General features: G+C 31.5%; 1 protein-coding gene across 1 annotated transcript in view; it reads right to left on the bottom strand.

Moving 5' to 3' along the window:
* Positions 1-378: 378 nt before the first annotated feature.
* Positions 379-20,386, bottom strand: part of LOC111613818 (transcription factor 4-like) — a 254,159-nt gene continuing 234,151 nt past the window's right edge. The window contains exons 17-19 of the mRNA XM_023355168.1: positions 6,384-6,464; positions 2,083-2,228; positions 379-2,011 (exon numbers count right to left, since the gene is read on the bottom strand). Of these exons, the coding sequence (XP_023210936.1) occupies positions 1,671-2,011; positions 2,083-2,228; positions 6,384-6,464 (568 nt within the window). The 3' untranslated portion in view covers positions 379-1,670. The remainder of the gene's footprint in view (positions 2,012-2,082; positions 2,229-6,383; positions 6,465-20,386) is intronic.

A 20,386-nucleotide genomic window follows, 5' to 3' on the forward strand; every position in this document is an offset into this window, starting at 1 on the left:
AATTAAAAATTCACTAAAAATTAACTTGGAAGAATAATAAGGAGAAAATCATACTTCTTTTTATCATTCAATTATCTGCAGACTCTGATAAATTAACATCAGATATAAATCATACTTTATTGTTGATAAAATATAGTGTAATACTTTTACTGTTCTTCTTATTGTTATATAGCAATCACTTGAGTTTAGAATTCTATAAACTACTTACATTTAAAATCAAAATATTATTAAAAATATGAAACTTAATTTTTGAATATAAGATCTAAGATATATATGTAAAACAGTAACTAACTAAAAATGAAATGAATATGTTTTTATAACTATGTACATCTATAATTAAATATGGATTTTTGATAAGAAAATTTAAAACAATATCATAAAACTTTCTTCATCTTATTATTTATGTAATGGTTAAAATTAAAAATATGTAACACATATATACTCATTTGCAAAAAAAAATCATGCACCCTGAAGTTGTTGCTGCTTTGTGGAAAAACTCGGCATTCAGATGTTGAAGCAGATATGCAAATGATTAGAGATATGATGTGATGAGATGAATGAGCTTGCCATTAGATGAGTGTAACAGTACTTCCCGTGTTAAGCTTAAAAAAAGCTCTTGGAAGCATCTTGTCTATAGTTCTGTTGTGAAAGGATGTTTGATCACTGGACATATCTTTAAGACACAATCAAAAAGAATTTGCCCAGGTAATAGTTTGAGAGACTGTATTATTGGAATGAGAGAAGCTGGATGGTCCCATTGACAAACTGCCCAGCACTACTGTATGGCCATTCTGACCAGACTGTTAGGTGGTGTTGAAATCAGTTGCCATGTGTGAGTACCCTTACACATGGCAAGTGAGCTCAGGACATCCTTGACAAACCTCCAGGAAAGAGGACCATATGCTCCTCCAATAAGCATGAACACTTTCAATTGCATCATTGTCTTCCATCCAGGTGACACCATCATTACAGGTCCTAGTCTCTCAGTACTGTTTCAAGATGCCTTACTGAAGGACATTTGGTCTCATGGTATACATTATGTGTGCTACCATTGACAACCACTTGCCATCATATTCATATGCAGTGTTGTTGTTCACAAAGAAACTGGACTGCTAAAGAATGGAATCAGGTTGTCTTCAGTGACAAATACAGGTTCAGTATGGCCAGACGATAGCTGTGATGAAGAACAGGATTAAGCCACTGACCCCTTGGTCAGTGCCTTAATCCTGCTTTTTCTATCAAGCACCACATCTCCCACAGCAGGTGTTAGTGTGGAGAGCTAACACATACAACAGCCAGTCTTCCCTAGTAGTGATATGATGTGGCAGTATATTCAGAACATCCTGAAGCCATGAGATACATCTCATGTCAAGTCTCTATGGAACCATTTTCCAGCAGAATAATGAGCAACTACACACAGCAAGGATATTACAAGCATGTCTCTGCCAGGCTGCCACACTTCCTTGACCTGTATGGTAACCACATTTATCACCAATAGAACATGTGTGGACCATACTGATGCACTTCCACATTCTACCAGTTTGGATTATCTGAAGATCTAACTACAGCAACTGTGGACAGATATATCTCAAGACACCATACAGCATCTGTATGCCTCCATGCCAACCATATTGCATCTTTATACATTATAGAAGTGGCCTAACAATGTACTAGAACCCGTCATGTGTGCACTTTTTCCATAATAAACAATTATTTTGTATGATGATGTAATCATTTACTAATATTAATGTTACAATCACAAACACAAAATTTCCTTCAATTCTGACAACTCCTTCATGGTGTATGATTTTTTTTGCAAATAATTGTATATATTTTACATATACATAAAAAATAAAGAAACATACCTGTATTGTAGTGGCCAACCGCTGATGTGGTAATGATTCCAAAGTTTGTGGATGAGGAATAGCATGCATACCTAATTTTGGGCCCTCCTCATTTTTTTCCTCTTCCCGCCTTTTTAGGCAGGCAGCTTTTGGATTCAGATTTCGTTCTGTAAATTTATTTAGAGTTATTATTCATTGTTACTAAACAAGATTAAAATAACAACAACAAGCATATAACCTCGAACTTGCTGTTCCAAGCTTGTTATAACTTCAACAGCTTGATGAAGAATATTCAGTTTGGTCTGGGCTTTATCTGTTTTTAAATGCATCATACACATGCGACCTAATTCTTTAAAGGCTTCGTTTATATCCCTAACTCTTATTCTGTAATAAAAATAATATTAACATATTTTACAAATTTGCAGACAAATTTTACATGTAAAACAATTATATAGCAAGACAAAAATCATGCAGATATCTATTTTGTAAAAAAATTATGTATATTTATTAATTTATCACCATCTGTGCATGAGTATGATTCATTTCTAAATCACTGGACCGCAATTTTCAAACTGTAGACCTATTTACACCCACTGTCATTCATCTGTATTTCATTAATATTGATAACATAGTTAGATACATAAAAATTGAGACTAGATGAAGAAAGCTTAGGGACAGAGGCACCAATCAACTGTATACAAACTTCTAGTCTGGACTGAAAATCATGTGATTTTTTTTTTCATTAAAAGATTATTAAAAATTGCAGCCTAATGTTATGCTGCAATTTTTAATCATGTCACAATAAATAATAATTATTATTTATTGGGAATTCATTATTAATAATATATATTTGTATTGATAAGTCAAATTTAATAAACTAAGTTAAACTGCTAAATGTTTGTTATATAATTACAACAAATATAGTGACAAGTGACAAATGAAAAATCAATAGCTTAAAAAAGTTACAAACTGTAATTGAAAAGTCATCAAAATGGAAAAGTTGACTTTGTTCAGTGCAAATGACATTATACACGAGCATCATGTGTAAGCAAAATTTAATAAATTTTATAAGTTAGTGAGCAGCAAACAAAATATGGAGAATGTGGTAAAACCTATAATTTCTTTAGAAGTGAATTCTATGAGACAAACTTATCATTGTGATATGCAATCCACAATTACATTAATTTTAAATTTATTATTGTCTATCAAGATCAATATATCGTTCCAAGATTGATTTAACATGATGGAAGTATGATTGGAATGATTTAATGTTCATCATGGAATGATTTTTTAAAAAGTATATGGAGGGGAAAACCTGTTAAATTAATGAAAACATTCAGAATATTCCAAAAAAATTCTGAATATGGAACAAAAATTCCTTAAAAGAAAAATGTTATACAAGCCAAATGGCATTTTTAATCTGGATAAAAGTTACTTCCATAAAAAAAAAACAGCATTAAAAAATAAAGCCTACCAACAAAAAAAGAAAATGAAACTAAATGATGATACAGTTCTGCTAAGCACAAACATGGACAGTTTGAAAAACTTAAACTAATTACAACAGTCACCAGATCTTGAAAAGCAAATACTGACAAGAACTTTTCTTGAACTGTTATTTCTGTTACTTCCTTAGGATATTCAGGTGGTTTATTTCTTCTGACTCTACCCAGCAGTGTTAATTGCAATTGGTTCAATTTTCTTGCAAGTTCTAGGCTTATGAAAAAGTTGTCACATGCCACATTATGATCAATTTTTATTGTTTCCTATTTTTTCCAGTAGAAGATGCATTAATTTGTCCTATCAGAGATGTTCTTTTTAGTCATGTTTGTTTGGTGGTAAGATAGAGAACAAATTTTATGGGCAGTGAAATTTACTATTTATTGTTTCAGTAGGTAGGTGATAGATAAGAAAATGCAAAGAAGACATCTTGTATGATAGTTATGAAGACCATTCAGATGATGATAATGATAATAATAATATTGCAATAACAGAAGTGGATGACGAAACAACTCCAACAGTTTGTCAAATGATAATTCATCTGAGGACAATCAGAAAATTTCAGGAACAATTATTAATGGATATTTCACAATTCCACACAAAATTCACCACATATAAGGGAAGAAAGAGGCACTGAGACCTATCAAAATGAAAAAAAATTAACTTGGGGTCATAGTTGATCCCATGATAACAGATATGAGTTTTAATGTAACTTGCAAAATAAAGCTTTTGGCAGAAAATCCTTTCCAGACAGTGTCAACTATAAAAAATATTAAAGGTCTATCTTTAAGTCTATTTTTTACAAAACATTTCTAAATTTTTTTCTTTTGTGGCCATTAATATTTTTTACAGTTGACAGAGAGTGGAGTCACCATTTACCCTATAGTTGTAAAAGGATTAAATAAGAAAGAACTTACTGTGTATGAATCATTGATCAAAATATTTCTGAATAATCATTTTGGTGAGAACTTGTTCAAATAAGAAAAGTTTTGAGAATACAGTGGGTGATCAGTTAACAAACATAATCTGTTCCAAGACTTTGAACTGTTTGTTAACTGATTATCGATTTATCATAGGTTTTTATGAAAATTTGATTAATTTGTTCAGGAGACTCGTAAAAATAAAAAATATATAGTTTCTTACTAAGTTGATTTATATGTAATAGTAAAAATACATATATACACGGTCTTACATTTTTATTACTCATGTTTTTTCCGTTTGTGGGAGGGTTAAAGAATCTGTCTAATATCGATTGCTTTTCTCTCTTTTTCAGGATTTTTCAGAAGTAATTAACAGCATACTATACATGTTTATCTCAACACTGGAGAATACTAACAAAAAACTTTTCCTAACCTGTTACCTGTGCATTCTCCTTATATAAAAATCATATAAAAATATAAGCTCATAAAACATCAAATTCGAAACTATTTTAGACATATTTTCGAATTTGATGTTTTACGAGCTGCATTTCCATCAGAGATTCAAAAATACCTGAAGAAGAACCATCGTTGAGATTCGAAAATGTTAGTAAAGAGCTATTTTTGTTGGTTACGATTTTATAGAAGGAGAACGCATGTAATTTTTGTTGGTTATGATTTTTATATAAGAAGGAGAATGCACCAGTAACAGGTTAGGAAAAGTTTTTTGTTGTTAATAGCATTGTAATTGTAGAGATCCTCAAGCCTATTAACCTCAACCAACCTGGTTTGAATGTTATTCTAAAACAGTTGTTCTAACATCCTCCTACTTCTTCAAAAGATCTCTAATAACAGATATCGGAATTAATCCTCTTTTTCAGAAGAAAACATATCTCGCCAAGTTTCTTGGTATTCTTCATTCAAGAGTTCGTGGCATTCTTCTGTCATCAGATCAGCTTCAGGTTCCTTTATGAGCTCTTCAGTGTTCTTTATTTCTCAAATGTGATTTTTGTTACTCCTTTAGCTGCTTGAATTTTCTTGATTATACTGTATCTTTCTTAGATAAGAATGAACTGCAACCTACTGTAGACCTGTTCAAGCCATACTGCCCACTCTCTACCTTTGCTATTATACTATCACCTTTAGAAACAAAAACCAATGCAAAATTTAACGAGTGCCTGCCCGACAGTCTTGCAAATACTATAAAAGAATTGTTTCTGTCAGAAAAATAAAAGGCTGGAATTACAAGGGAGAGGTTCAATGTTCGGAGGAATACTATCCGATCAGCATCGATGTTGACGTCTCCTGTGCTCCGAAAAGTTTCAAATTGTTGCCTGAAGACAGGGGAAGCCATGAAATTATAATTTAGTGACTGCATAGCAATTTTTTTTTTGCATAAAGTTTTATAAAGGAATACTATATACTAAAATAAATAATAATAAACTATAATCTGTATTATTATATGTGCATATTACATATATATATATATACATACTACATAAGTTTGAAATTAATATTTTAATAAAACTGATGATCATAATCAAAACTAATAAAACTAATATTCATTATTTTATGTCACTTCTTCTTGTGTTTGTTCTGTGAGGTCTGTGAGGTATTCGTTCTCCGAACATAAAAGTCTTTTGCAAAAGTGTTCATTATCCGAACTGTTCGTTAACTGATCACCCACTGTATTTAGAACATTATCATTCTGTTAACACTCCCCCCACTGCATCACAAACTGTCACAAAATTTGTACATATTTTCATTACATCATATTGCCCTTCATTGCAAAAGTCATATTTTAATGAACTCTTACCTGGCATCAATTAAATGGAACTGTAATCATTTAATTCTATCTGGGTATGTAACTTTTTGTCAATGAATGTATTTTATTTTATATTATATCCTGTAATTATTTACTAATTATTTAATCAATTGTTAGTAAATAATTACAATCAAAATTTTTCCAGCTTGCATTTTTAGAATGTAAAAATATTTGCAATATTCAAATTATCTCCAATTTCAAATGAAAACCATTCAAGTTAAAAATTAAATAAAGTTAACTGATAATAAATTTAATTAAAATTAAGACTAGTCACAAAATTTTTGAGCAAAGTAATCATACCTTTCTCGTGCATTGTTTGCCTGACGCCTTTCTTTTTCTTTCTCTGCTTTAATTTCAGGTGGATCATCTTCATCTCCAGAACTAAAGATAAATATAAATGATTATACATTAAAATCACAACAAGCAATCTAAATATTATATATATAAAATTATTTTTAAAAAATCTCTCATGATGAATTTTTTATCAAATATTTCTTTATAAAAAAATATTTCTTATATTGTCATCAAACTGAACTTCAACAAAAATTCAATTATAGTCACTTGTTGCAGAACTATGCATCAAGCAATTAAAATGATTATATAAATTTTACAGAAATTGTAATGAATATTTTTAAACTAAAATTTATATTTAATAAAAATAAAACTTGATAATTTTTAGTATCATGAGTGATTTTTTAGACATATTTTCAATCTTATTTTAAAATAAAAAATTATTGAATGTCAAGAAACAATTACAGCAGCTTAATTTTCAGCCATTTTTTAAATATTTAAATTATTGCATTATTATTTTAATAAAAAGTATTTGAATATGAATAATAGAAATATAATTTAGTGACTACATAGCAATTTTTTGCATAAAGTTTTATAAAGGAATACTAAAATAAATAATAATTTATTATAGTCTGTATAATTATTATATGTCCTATGTGCATATTACATATACATTGTATATATATATAGTACATCGTAAGTTTAAAATTAATATTTTAATAAAGCTGATGATGATGATATAAATAGAATAGGGTTAGAACATGTTATTGGACCACATGGGTCAGCTCAACAAATGACAATGGGGAATGTTTCTTTCAGTTTTATTGTATAAATAGTTTCTGCAATTTATTTTGTCTGCAAATAAAGAAAAATCTGGCAATCACCAAATTAGTATATTAGAAACAAAACTGACTACATCTGTATTAGTATAAAATGACACTCAGCATTATAGGATGTAAGAACAAACAAGGACTGACATAGGATCAAATCATTACCTTGTAGGATTTCCATAAAACTACATGTTGAAACAAGATGGCAGAGAAAATAATTTAGTCCATTTATGGTGGAGAAACTGAAACATTGATCTATTATTGATCAGTATCAATTAAAAATCAGAAAAAGGTTCAAATAACTACAGGAATTAAATTGAGGAATACTGGGCACAATACAAGTACATGCATGATGGGGACTGCAGAGGAAACAATGGAACATAAGAGAGAAACACATTAGCAACACTAGGAAACAAGTACTCGATCTAGAATAAAACATGGAACAGACAAGAACTTTGAAAAACAGACAGAGGTCATAGCAAAATTTAGATCACAGCTGTGAAAATGACAAGAGAATGGCTCGAGAGCAAGAGAAAAGGCACAGGATGTAGCACACAGAAATCACTTAAAAACAGACTTATGAGATTTAACAAGTTTGAGACATAATGCCAAAGTCCCTATTATGAACAAAACTGGAAAATTGCATCTTGAGAAAGATCAGCATATATCAGGTTGTAAAGGTAAAAATTTAGACATTTTGAAAAATCTTTTATTGACAATTAACTCAACAATGATCAGTTTGAAAATGGCAGCAATCACTATCAATATCAATCATATCTCATCACCTCTGCTACAAACTTCCTGTAAGCATAGAATGGCTGTGATTTTTCTTTGAAGAAAGTCTTGATTGTTGTTCTCACATCAGTGTTGCGATTGAACTTTATTATTGGCAACATGGTTCTGCAGGGCACAAAACAGAGGGTAATCGCTTGGTGCAAAGTCTGGCTGTAAGGTGGATGAGCAGAACCTCCCAGCACAGACTAGCCAACTTTGCTAAGGTCATCTTTTCTCTATGTGCTGGCATGTTTTCCTGGTGGTATTGGATTTTCCAATTTTTGGAGTTTAGGGGAACACTCAAATTGTTGTGTTAACTCTCTGGTGGTCATCCAAGGATTATTGTCTATCAGTTGCAGGAGAATGTCATCATCAATGGTGGAATTACTGCCTAAATGGGAGTTCATCTTGAAGTGACAAATCTCTATCCTTGAATCGTAGAATATCTACCTGTTGACTATGTCCTTGTGAAATGAGACAAATGAGACTGGGGGCCTTTATTGCATTATTGCCACTTTTAAAATGATTGAGAAATAGCACATAAATGTATTCTTTATAAAGTTTCATATTGTCAGACATTGCTGATGCATTTATTTCCAATATGTGATGAAATGCCCTTTAGTTACTCTATATATATATACACATACATACATACACTCACATCAAATGTTCCAGTAAAAAGTAAAATGTCTAAATTTCACTTTTACAACCTGATATAATGGATTAAACATTTCAAGGAAACACTGAACCAACTTGACCCAGATGCAATATTTGACTCTATAGCTATATATTTCCAGAAACTTTCATGAATATCCCAATTAGTGAGAATCAAGAAGCAAAGAAAATAAAGGAATAACAAAACTGTTTTCAGCAGTTTTGTTATTCCTTTGTTATTTCCAAAGAAAACATATTTTCATGTGGATAAATGTTTTCAACCTAATTATAGATTTCAAATTTTGTAATGAATAATAGTAAATTTCAAAATTGTATTTAATGTTCTTAGTATAAATATTTATATATTTAAATCAATGTAATATAAATTTACACATGTTTTCTTAATAAGATCCATTTTCTTGGTTCCCCATTTGGATCATCATAAAATGTTTGCCACATACTTGAAATCTTCCCCTCCTCCTTAAATTGAGGCATTCCCTTCTTAATTTCTCTTTGCAAATCTCCAGAGTTTCCAATACTTTAGCATGCTCTGCCTAAATGGTGTGTCTGATAGGACTAGTTTGTCCCAATCCTTAAATGTCATTTTCTTTTCAAAGTATGGCAAATACTCGATTATTTGTCACACTTTTAACTGTCAGTTTCCATTAATTGTCAGAGTGCTAAATTCATTTTTGGGGTATAGAGTTATTGTATTTTTTTTTTCTTTTTTTGTTATTGCCACCTCTCAATCTTGCTTTGTAAATCTCCAGAGCTTCCAGTGCTTTAGCATGCTCTGCCTGAATAGTGCATCTGATAGGACTAGTTGTTCCAAGTTTGGTTTCACTTCTGTTTTGGAGAAATATATGAACAGAGAGGCAATTTATTTTTTCTTTTGTCATATGTGTGTTTTTCAATTCATTTAGTCAGTGATCTATTAGTCTATCTGATATATACTAGATCTCACTTAAATTTTTTGTCCAATATCAGTATCTCATATATCCCCAGTGCCCTCATTTTATTCATGGAACCTATACAATTATGTATAGTTTATATATTGATGGATTTTCCCTGTATAAGGAATGAATGAACCACAACAAATCCTCATAACCCCCAACATACAAATAACCCCAGACCAATAATTGTTGAATATGATCAAACACTCCATCCTGTATATAGGGAAATTGCTAGAAATAGAGGCACCATACTTACAGGAGAAATCCATCAATATATAAGCTATTACATAATTGTAAAAATCCCATGAATAAAATGAGGGCACCAGGAATATATAATATCCTGGTACTGGATAAAAGATTTGAGTAAGACCTAATGTATATTGAATACACTAACAGGTCACTGACTAAATGAATTGCAGAATACAAATATAATACAGGAAAAAAAACAAACCACTGCTCTATCCACATATGCCTCCAAAACAAGAGTGAAACCAAACTTGGAACAATCTAGTCTTATTGGACACACCATTTAAGAAGAGCAAGCTAAAGTGCAAGAGATTTACAAAGTGAGATTGGGAGAGTGAACGTTTCATTTTAAGGAGGAGGAGAAGATTTCAAATGTTTGGCAAACACTTTATGATGATCCATACAGGAACCAAGAAAATAGACCTCATTAATTAAAAAAAACATACAAGGTCTGTTCAAAAAGTATCGGACCTTTGGTCGGCAAAAATACATTTATTGATTTTGAGGTACAAAACCCTAATCCCCTCCAAAGTAGTTTCCTTGGTAGTGTATACACTTCTCCCAGCGTTACTGCTATTGTTGGAAACACTGCTGGAACGCATCTTTTGGAATGACCAACAGCCGGTCCATCGCATTCCGCATGATGTCTTCTCTCGACTAAAATCGGGTTCCTTTTAGCGGCATTTTCAGCTTGGTAAATAGCCAAAAGTCACACGGAGCCATGTGGGGAGAGTACGGAGCGTGACAAACCGGAGGAGTGTTGTGCCTGGCGACGAAAGCCCAAATCAGATGCGCAGAATGGGCGGATGCGTTATCACGATGGAGCTGCCAAGTTTTGATCGACCACAGGTCCGGTCGTTTGCGTCGCACAGCATCGGAAAGACGACGAAGGACCTTCTGGTAGTACTCCTTTGCGATGGTTTGGCCTTGTGGTGCGTACTCACGATACACCACCCCACGAGAGTCGAAAAAACTGTCAACATGACCTTGATATTTCTGCGGGCCTGCCGTGCTTTTTATGGCCTCGAGGATCGTCCCGAAAGCCTGCTGAATCTTGCGAATGGTTTACGCTCGGGTATCGCCAAGGTTTTTGGCAAAATTTGATGTAATATCGCTGCTCACGTTGTTCAGTCATTTTCCAACTTAGTGGAATCTGACGAGAGCTCGTTACATGTCCTCACTCATCGGCCGACTGCCAACGACTGATGCTTCCTGCAGGCGGGAAAAAAATCAGGGCTGTGCATGACTGTCCCCTGCACAACTCCACCGAAAGAGTCCTCCCGCGCATCATTGGTTTACACGGAAAAAATGAAAGTCCGATACTTTTTGAACAGACCTCGTATATGTAAAACCTATGTAAATTTATAAAAATCCATTTAAACTAAACTATATGATACTAATTTAAATATGTAAATATTTATACTAAGAACATCAAACACAATTTTGAAATTCACCATCATTCATTCCAAAGTTTGAAATATATCTTTCTCCTTCAAGTTCCAAAATAGAACAAAAGATTTACGACCTGAAACAGACCTATAATTAGATTGAAAACATTTGTCCACATGAAAAATTAAACTCTTGCTGAAAAATAAGCTTTTTGGTGAGTTGATCAATCTATCTAGCTTGTAGAAGAATTTAGAGATAATTGGGAATTCAGTATAGTCAAAGTCCAATTATATAGTGGTATTGTATCATCAGGAGTGACTTATGCCAGTGAAACATGAAGAATAACTACATGAATATCAGAGAAACTTAATGCATTCCACCAGATATGCCTAAGAAAATACTTGATGTCAGTAACTGTGACCATGTAGAAAATGAACAAATTCTGGAAAGATATAATGTAGTCTCCAAGACATCATTACTAGGCAATGAATGTTTTATTTTGCATATGCCCAAACAGAAGTATTCAAAAGCAGCACTAACTTGACTGCCAAGAAAGGAAAGGAGGAGAAAGGGCAGGACAAGAAAAAGTGGCAGGAAATTTTAGAGAAAATCCAAGATCATTTGGTGTAATTGGTGCAATATGAAAGATATAGCAACAAATTAGGAACATTAGAGAAAACTTACCATCCAATGTATGCAGATGTGCAGGAGGACCTTAGACTAAGACATGTATACCATATATGGCATTTTTATTTTTGTTTTAGCAACTTTCTGTGGAGTATAAGTCTATGTCAGTTACAACTACCATGGGTATTATACAGGAAATTATGGTGGTTAGAGTAAATAGTACAGCTATTGGTCACCAGATAGTAACTGGCCATTTCAAATTTAAACCTGTTTAATAAGAAAGAGTTCTATAGAAGCTATTCTAGAAATATTGCATAGAAGTATTAATTCAAGTCTGCTGTCAGTAGGTAGAAAAAATCCTGCAGGTTGTATTATTTTCTTGTTATTGCATTTGGCCAATAAGTATACAATTTTTCATTTTTGTAAAACAAGACACATTTTGGATTAAATTATTGGTATTTGCAATTTCATCAGTAAGTTTATTTTTCAACTTAATCTGTTATATCATAGAATTTTTAAAATAAAAATTTCCTAAGTGGCCAATAACTGTACTGTTTACTCTATGCATTTATTGCAAATAAAAAATTTTATAAAAGCATAAAAATTTTTGAATCCTAAATATTACAAGAAGTGTTCAAAATGTCCTCCTGCCTGCTTTGATACACACTTTTTTTCCTACTTCATTGATTAGTATATACAGTAGAATCTGCTTATTGTAATAACAGATATTGTTAGCATATTTTTAATGTTTTCAAAATTATCATGTCCAAATATATGTTAAAATTGTTTACCATTGTAATTCTTTTATCATGCACGTGTTTGATTTTTCTCATAATTTAAAATTTTTATATATTATTTATAATATATAAATAATTTTAAATCATCTTCCAATTTGAAACTGTGTCTTTTATTTACATTTATCCTTATTACATAATGAAGCGCAATCAATAGACACCAGACTTCACATCAGTCTTTATTCTGTTTTTTAGGTGCCGACATACGTGTCAGGTGCTCACCCCTCTTCTGTCAGGTATAGAATTATTTTATTTTTACAATATTATAAAACTGCAATAATATTTGTTTTAAAAAATGTATCTCTTTATTATTCCATATTTAATACAGTGTATAAAACAAACGCATGACATTCTTGCCACTCTAAAAATGTATAGACCACTTTATTTTGTTAACATTGATATCTACTTACTAGATTCTCGTTACATCGCATATGTGAGATAAGCAAGGGCCCACTGGGTCAATCCCTAATGACCACTTACACTGCACAGGTTGTTGAAACCCGACCTCTGTGTCATCGTATGGCTAAAACTTGATAGGAGGGCAAATTGTCGAGTGGGGAGTGCATTGGTAAGTTGATAGGTGTCCGTTGGCTGAATAGACAGGAGACAGGTTTAACATATAACAAAAGAAAGTTTGGACATAAAAACTGACAAAGAAACTGAAAATATATATTAAAACAACCATTTCACACCTAAGCGATAATTCCAGCAAGCAAACACTAAAAGGTTTAATGTTCCGTCTTTCGTAAAACGTTTTCGGCCGTCTTTCAGAAGCCCTCGTCAGGAAAAATTGTATAGAATAGAAAAACAGCTCTATCTAACAGTTTTCAAATATAGCTGTGTTCTAATTTTTAAATTTAAACGATGTTGACTACAACGATCGTTCCGTATTACAACATATAATTAAAAATATTTATAAATAAAGTTATAAATAAATACAATAATAATATATATGGTGTTAATATATACAATACTATATGTGTTGTTGGTTATATATTCATTGTTAAAAGTTAGCCCGATGTATAAACGATGTGTGATAGGGAAAAATTGTTTCCTTTAAAAAATCAGTTATGCTTTGTGGCTTTGTAAATAATACTTCCACGATTGTGGAACCGGAATATAGTCAGCATTGATGCAACCTCCCTTCATGCCCGCTATATAAATTTCAATAGCCTCCAATGAACGTAAGTCATGTCGGTCAAACGCCCTATGTAAAAGTGTAGCTTCATCCCAGCAAGGAGAAACCCCGGGTTTGGTAGCATACTGGGCTAGTGCAGTATTATACTTTCCCTTGAACACATCATACTTGTGGTCTCGTATTCTAACCTATAGAGATCGATACGTGGACCCGATGTATGTTATACGTCTATTGAAGCAACTGTCTTGCAATGGAATGCGGTACACTCCTGGCACTTTCTTGTCCTCAGACTTGTCTTTTGCATTAGATAATATTCTAAAAATGTTCTGTTTTCTCCTATAAGATAAGTGCAAGTTTAAATCCTTAGCAATTCTATTATAAATTTGTTGGAGGGATGGTTCGTAAGCTATAACCACCTGCTTGCACTCTGCATCATTAAGCTTCATGTCGGTGGTAGTTATCATAGATAGCTGGTTGGCAGTAAGCCTGTTTATTAAGGACTGGTGGTATCCGTGTGCAGCTGCTATGCTTTTAAAAGAAAGTTTATTATACAACTAAACCGACGATACATATAAAAAACGTAAGATTATATGCAGTTAAATGAGGTTACATATACACTCCTATGAAATGGACTGACAAGTTTCTAATCAGCTCATGTGCTGACCTAATGACCTAGCTGTTGCTACTTCCGCTGAGAGAGAGAGTTTACAAGAATCTATAGATAACTCAATATTTGTTGGTCAAATTAGATGACATTCGTTCGATTGGAGAGAGAGGAATTCAGAGAGGATTGGTGATTGTATGGCGGGTCTTCTTTTCGTTGACTAGCATCGGCTGGGACAGTTTGTTCATGGAAGTCCGCTGAACTTGGCACCTAGTCGTCGATTACTCCAGGGCACTAATTAATCTATTCATCTTCCTTCAAATTTTGTATGGGATGATCGCACCCAGAACTTCGCTATCTCCACTTTTTATGCTTGGTGCCTGGGAAAATGATCATGTGATCAACTATTGACATGTCAAAGGTTCATTCCCAGGTGCAAGCATATGTTTCTTCCAATGACATTTAATAGCAGCTGTCCCTCTTTCACAATCAAATGTTTTCCTTTTGCCATCTTGTTGTCAAAATTCCTCTCCATTAATATAGAGAACATCATCTAATCCGTTCTAGAGCAATGTTTTTTTTATAACATTCATGTTAAGATCATAAAGTCATAATTTTGTGCGAAATTCGCCCATTCCTCCCCTCAGGCCCATAGATAGGCCCATGGACTCACACAAACTCATATCTGCAAGAGATTTTCTTGTAATTCTTAGTGTCAAAACTAAGTTCTTAGTTTCACTTAGTGTAACTTAAAAAATCTAGTATGTACTGTACATGTCAATGTTAACTCTATTTTATAATGGTCCTATACATTTTTAGAGTGTCAAGAATGCCATGTGTTTGTTTTACACACTGTATTATTAATTAAATATGGAATAACAAAGAAATACATTTTTTTAAACAAATATTATTGTAATTTTATAATATTGTAAAAATAATATACAGTAGAGTATTAATTATCTGAATCAATTGGGGACTGGGGTTGTTCAGAAAATTGATTTTTTGGATAACCGATTATGTATGAAAAAATATATTAACCTATTCCATGTTGAAATTTGTTCAAATCCTGACATGTCCTTAAATACCCTCTCATGGTTGTGCCAGTGTTGCCAGCTAAAACACGCACACCAAAAAAAAAATAATATTGGAGACATAGCCAAAGATTGTAGCAGCACAGCACTAGTGGAAATTTAAATTTGCCAAATAGAAAGCTTTCAGTTAATTGACATTTTGGTTGACCAACATTCGAATAATCGATGCTCTACTGTAATTCGGTAGCTGACAGAAGAGGGATGAATGCTCAAAATGCATATCGGCACACAAACAACAGAATAAAGATGAATGTAAAGTAAAGCCCAATGTCTACTAAATACACTTCACTGTGTAATAAGGATAAATTTTAAATGATGTTAATTAAAACAAAAACATTATATAATATTTTTATGTTTTAAATTACAAATGCACAAGAAATATTGACATTCTATATTTTAGAATTTTATAAATAACATCATTTTACAAGTAATGTTCCAATTTCAAATGTTATCAGATTGGACGCTACTGTATATGTAAACTTGACACAGGTTATTGAAATAAGTCAAAAACATTTATGTTCTTAATAAATTTGGTTGCTGGAAATGCATGGTGGTGTTTAGTTTGTTAGGATAATAGTTCCAGCTTTGTTCATCTGTTTGTACATACTATGTTTATTGTAATCAAAATTCAGTTATAATCAATGCTCCTTTAATCCAGAAAAGTAGCTGTGCAACTTGTGATGTTTTCTGAGCAGCAGATGAGTTACCAGTAGATAATCCAACAGCTGCTCAGACTAAGTCAGGTGCATGGGTACAGTACATATAAATAGGTAGCTTAGCAGGAACATTGATAAAGAGAAAAACATGTTTATTATGACTGATGATTTAAAAAAATTAATATCTGCTATTACAAAAACTGTGCAAATTTTTTTTGTATAAAATTCTTAAGCATGTAGGTGCAATTACACATTTTACAGGAAAATATAATTATAATTATGTTCATTTGCATGATGCATGTAAGGAAGCATTTTTAAAAAAACTATCTTTTCTTTTTTTGTCCATTAGAGCCAAAATGTGGCTGATAATATGCAGCCGATATTATCTTACCCAGTGCTTTAAACATTAATCATTTTAATTGTTATTTGCTCTTAGTATAGAAATTTAAATTGCTGGAATCTCTACTTTATAACTTATTTGTTATTATAGGTAATTGTTAGTTGTTAATGTTATCAGTTAGTTATTGTTAGTAGTGTAGGCAAGTGATTACAATAAGCAGTCTACTGTACCTTCTAAATTTTCAGCCATGTTTTATATTGAATTTAAGACATATTCTATTCTGCCTGAAATTTTTCATTATTAATTCGATATAAAGTAATTAAATTTTTCACATAACCCCAAGGATATGCTTTTCCAAAATTTAAATCTTTGTTAAAACTTTGTATGTACTATACAATTCATTCTTAAACATATGTTTAAGAGACTTTTTTATTCATATAATCTTAAAATATAGTATGGGTTTTTGCTAATTATTATCAAGTATCCTGCATATTTAAATACAAGATTTAATATTTTTGTTAATATATCACATTATGAATTTAGAGTATAAGTTTCATTCTAAATTTAATTTTAATGTGCTCCATTAGAAAATAAAAAAAAAAATTTTTTTGAATAAATAACTGTCCTATTTAATCAAAACACAAAGAAATAAAATAAATTTAAAAATGAAAACATCTAATTTGAAATGCTAAACAATAAAATAAACAATTTAAACTAAACTTTTTTTTAAATAATGAAATCATTAAAATCAATAAAGAATCTTCAAATACTGGATTAATATAAAATACAAAATAATCCCTCATCAAACCTTTAACCAGTATTAAATAAGAGTAATATTACATGCAAACGTTTTCGGATCCCTCCCTGGGTCCTTTCTCAAGCAACGATTCTTCTTTAAAATTTGTTAGAACGAAGACCAGTAGAACGAACTTCTTCTAAACTGCAACATTCGAAAAACTACTTCTTCAGAACAACATTTCAAAAGTCAAAATTCAAAAATCAATGTGAATCACGTGCATTCCAGTATTCCGTAAACAAATTCATAATATAATGTTCGGTTTTCTTAATTTGTTTACGGAATACTGGAATGCATGTGATTCACATTGATTTTTGAATTTTGACTTTTGAAATGTGGTTCTGAAGAAGTAGTTTTTCGAATGTCACAGTTTAGAAGAAGTTCGTTCTACTGGTCTTCGTTCTAACGAATTTTAAAGAAGAATCGTTGCTTGAGAAAGGACCCAGGGAGGGATCCGAAAACGTTTGCATGTAATATTACTCTTATTTAATACTGGTTAAAGGTTTGATGAGGGATTATTTTGTATCATTAAAATCAATTTAAAAACTTAATACAATAAAACCTCACTAATTCAAACTGCATCAACAACACTGTCAACAGGTCCCAGCACAGTACATAGGGTTTTCCATATAATATGATCTTGTTAAGTCAAAATTAACAGTATTTTTAACTTAAAATTGAATTTTTTGAGTACCCTCCACCCTTTGATAGAGCCATAATCTTCATTCAGTTTTTCTTATATTCTGTATGAATACAGATGATTAAGAAAAAAGATAAACAAATATTATACTTCATACCAAACCAACACCACACAATTACAACCTCATGTCAACATCCTTTTATTGATACAGTATGTTACTGATGTCCTGATTAGGACCCAAGACAGCACCAGCACCATACAATTTTGTAGTCATTCTATGAAGATTCTTGAGAGTGGGAAATTTATAGCCACAAAAACTTTGAAAAAAAATTCAGATATTAAACTTGTTAACTTGAAATTCTCAAAGCCATGATTTTTTTAATCCTTTAAACACTGACTTAACAAGGTTTCAGTGTAATAAAATTTTTAAAAATCTGTTTTATTAATCTTGTTTTAAAGTAATTTTACTCATTAATATAATTAATCACACAGTCTAGATTGTTAAACAGATAATTGTTTAAACTAATCTAGACTGTGTGATTAATTATTTTAATAAGTAACAATCTACTTGAAACATCTGAATGAAATACACTTTCAAGATAGCTTCTTGTTAAAAAAAAAAAAAAAAAAAACATAATTCTACAACAACTGTAACTATCAAACTTTAAATAACTTTTAAATATTCAACATTCTACATATTCAAATGCATTCTAAATTTAAAGCATTATATACTGATGTGATGTGCAATTAGTGTTGTCAAGAATCCTTTATTGAAATGAGAAAGGATGCAATTTGTTCTTTATTTTCATTTTTCAATGCCTCTCTCTCATAATGACAGTGAAAAATTTCTGTAACATCCAAACATCCTTCCCCATAGAAAGCTACAGTTTCCCATTACAGAAAATCCTTGTTAGTTCAAAATTCTAGGAACAAAATAATTACAACTTCAAATTATCCAAGATTTACATATCAGATAGTTTTCATAAAGATTAAAGCAGAATTCTCAAAATGTAGCCCAAATTATTTTTAAAGTAGTAAGTCGCCCAAATCTGGTAGTCTAGAGCCCTACAAATATATCAACCTTCTACTTGTAGCCCAATTGTGCAATCCCAGCTGTATTTTATGAAATACGAGAAAAAAGGGTACTCCTTTTTTCTCTACTTTAAGATGACACCCCAAAATGTGTTATTGTAAAATTAAAGCCATATTAACCAGATTAGAATTGTTCTTGGTCTTTTGTTCTCTTATAGTATGGAAGCACTTTGATCTAAATTAGTGATTCTCAACCTTTTTTTACCAATGGACCCCTTTTCCTCTTAATTTTTTTTGTGGACCCCCACATAGACATTGCACAGAAAAAAAAACCTTATATTTTTCACTAATAAATAAAGAAAGGAAAACGTTCAGAAATGTCACTGTCAAGTGACATGACACAGATGGTATAAGATTCTCCTAACAAACCCAGCTTTATAATCTCTCTGACTTTTGTCAACAAGATATATATGTCAGATATGTATTCAATATTTTAAATAATTTATATTTTAACCCGTATACAAGAAATGAGTAATAAAGAAATTGACAATATATATACTGTAGAAATTTAATTCTCAGTAAAACAATTGTTCTGAAGTAGAATTACCCTATAGACCACTAAAATATCACTGTGAACCTCCAATTCGGTATTTTTTTTCTGTGGACCCCCAGTAATGTTACATGGACCCCAGTTGAGAACTCCTGATCTAAATGAAAGAATTAATATATGCATATCACAGTTTGGATCAGAATTTTCACTTCAAATTTTGATCTAACCAAATTCCTTAACATGTAAATTTCTATATCCCCAGCTGGAACAAATAATACAGTTATAAACTAATGGAATTTCAAAATATTCAAGTTCAAATTAACGAGGATTTCCTGTAAATATTTTACATTAAAATTTGCAAATATTCATAGTCAATGCAAAAACTATAATTTTAAAATCAAAATCTATGAAATATAAATAACTTTTTATTTATTTATTATTCTTTTTATCCTGTGGGCACTAAGAGGATCTTTTTTTGTGGGTCCAGCCAGACTCACAATTGAGCAACTGGATGGTGAGGGACAGAGCACCTTAACCTTCTGTTAGTCGCATGGGTCTGACAGACCCGACGCGATTTTTAGTCAAAATTTTTTACTATTAAATATTTTTTGAAAAATTTGAAAAAATTAATATTCCTCAAACTTTTTAATTAGAATAACATGCTGTTAAAATTTTTTGCATAGCAACGCTCATTTTTTAGAAAAAAAATGCTTTACGAGTCGCATGGGTATGACAGACCCATGCGACTCACGGAAGGGGTAAAAAAACGTCAATTAATTTGTCGCCGTTGCCGATAGCGAGTGTCGCAATAACTTTATCGCGCTGAAGTTGTCGCGCGGTGTCTATTATACTTTATAATATCGTTATTTATTTATATATTTATATTTTTGTTTTTTTT

The sequence above is a fragment of the Centruroides sculpturatus genome, unplaced genomic scaffold, assembly GCF_000671375.1.
Source record: "Centruroides sculpturatus isolate CEXI.00-Female unplaced genomic scaffold, Cexi_2.0 scaffold572, whole genome shotgun sequence".
NCBI classification, from domain to species: domain Eukaryota; kingdom Metazoa; phylum Arthropoda; class Arachnida; order Scorpiones; family Buthidae; genus Centruroides; species Centruroides sculpturatus.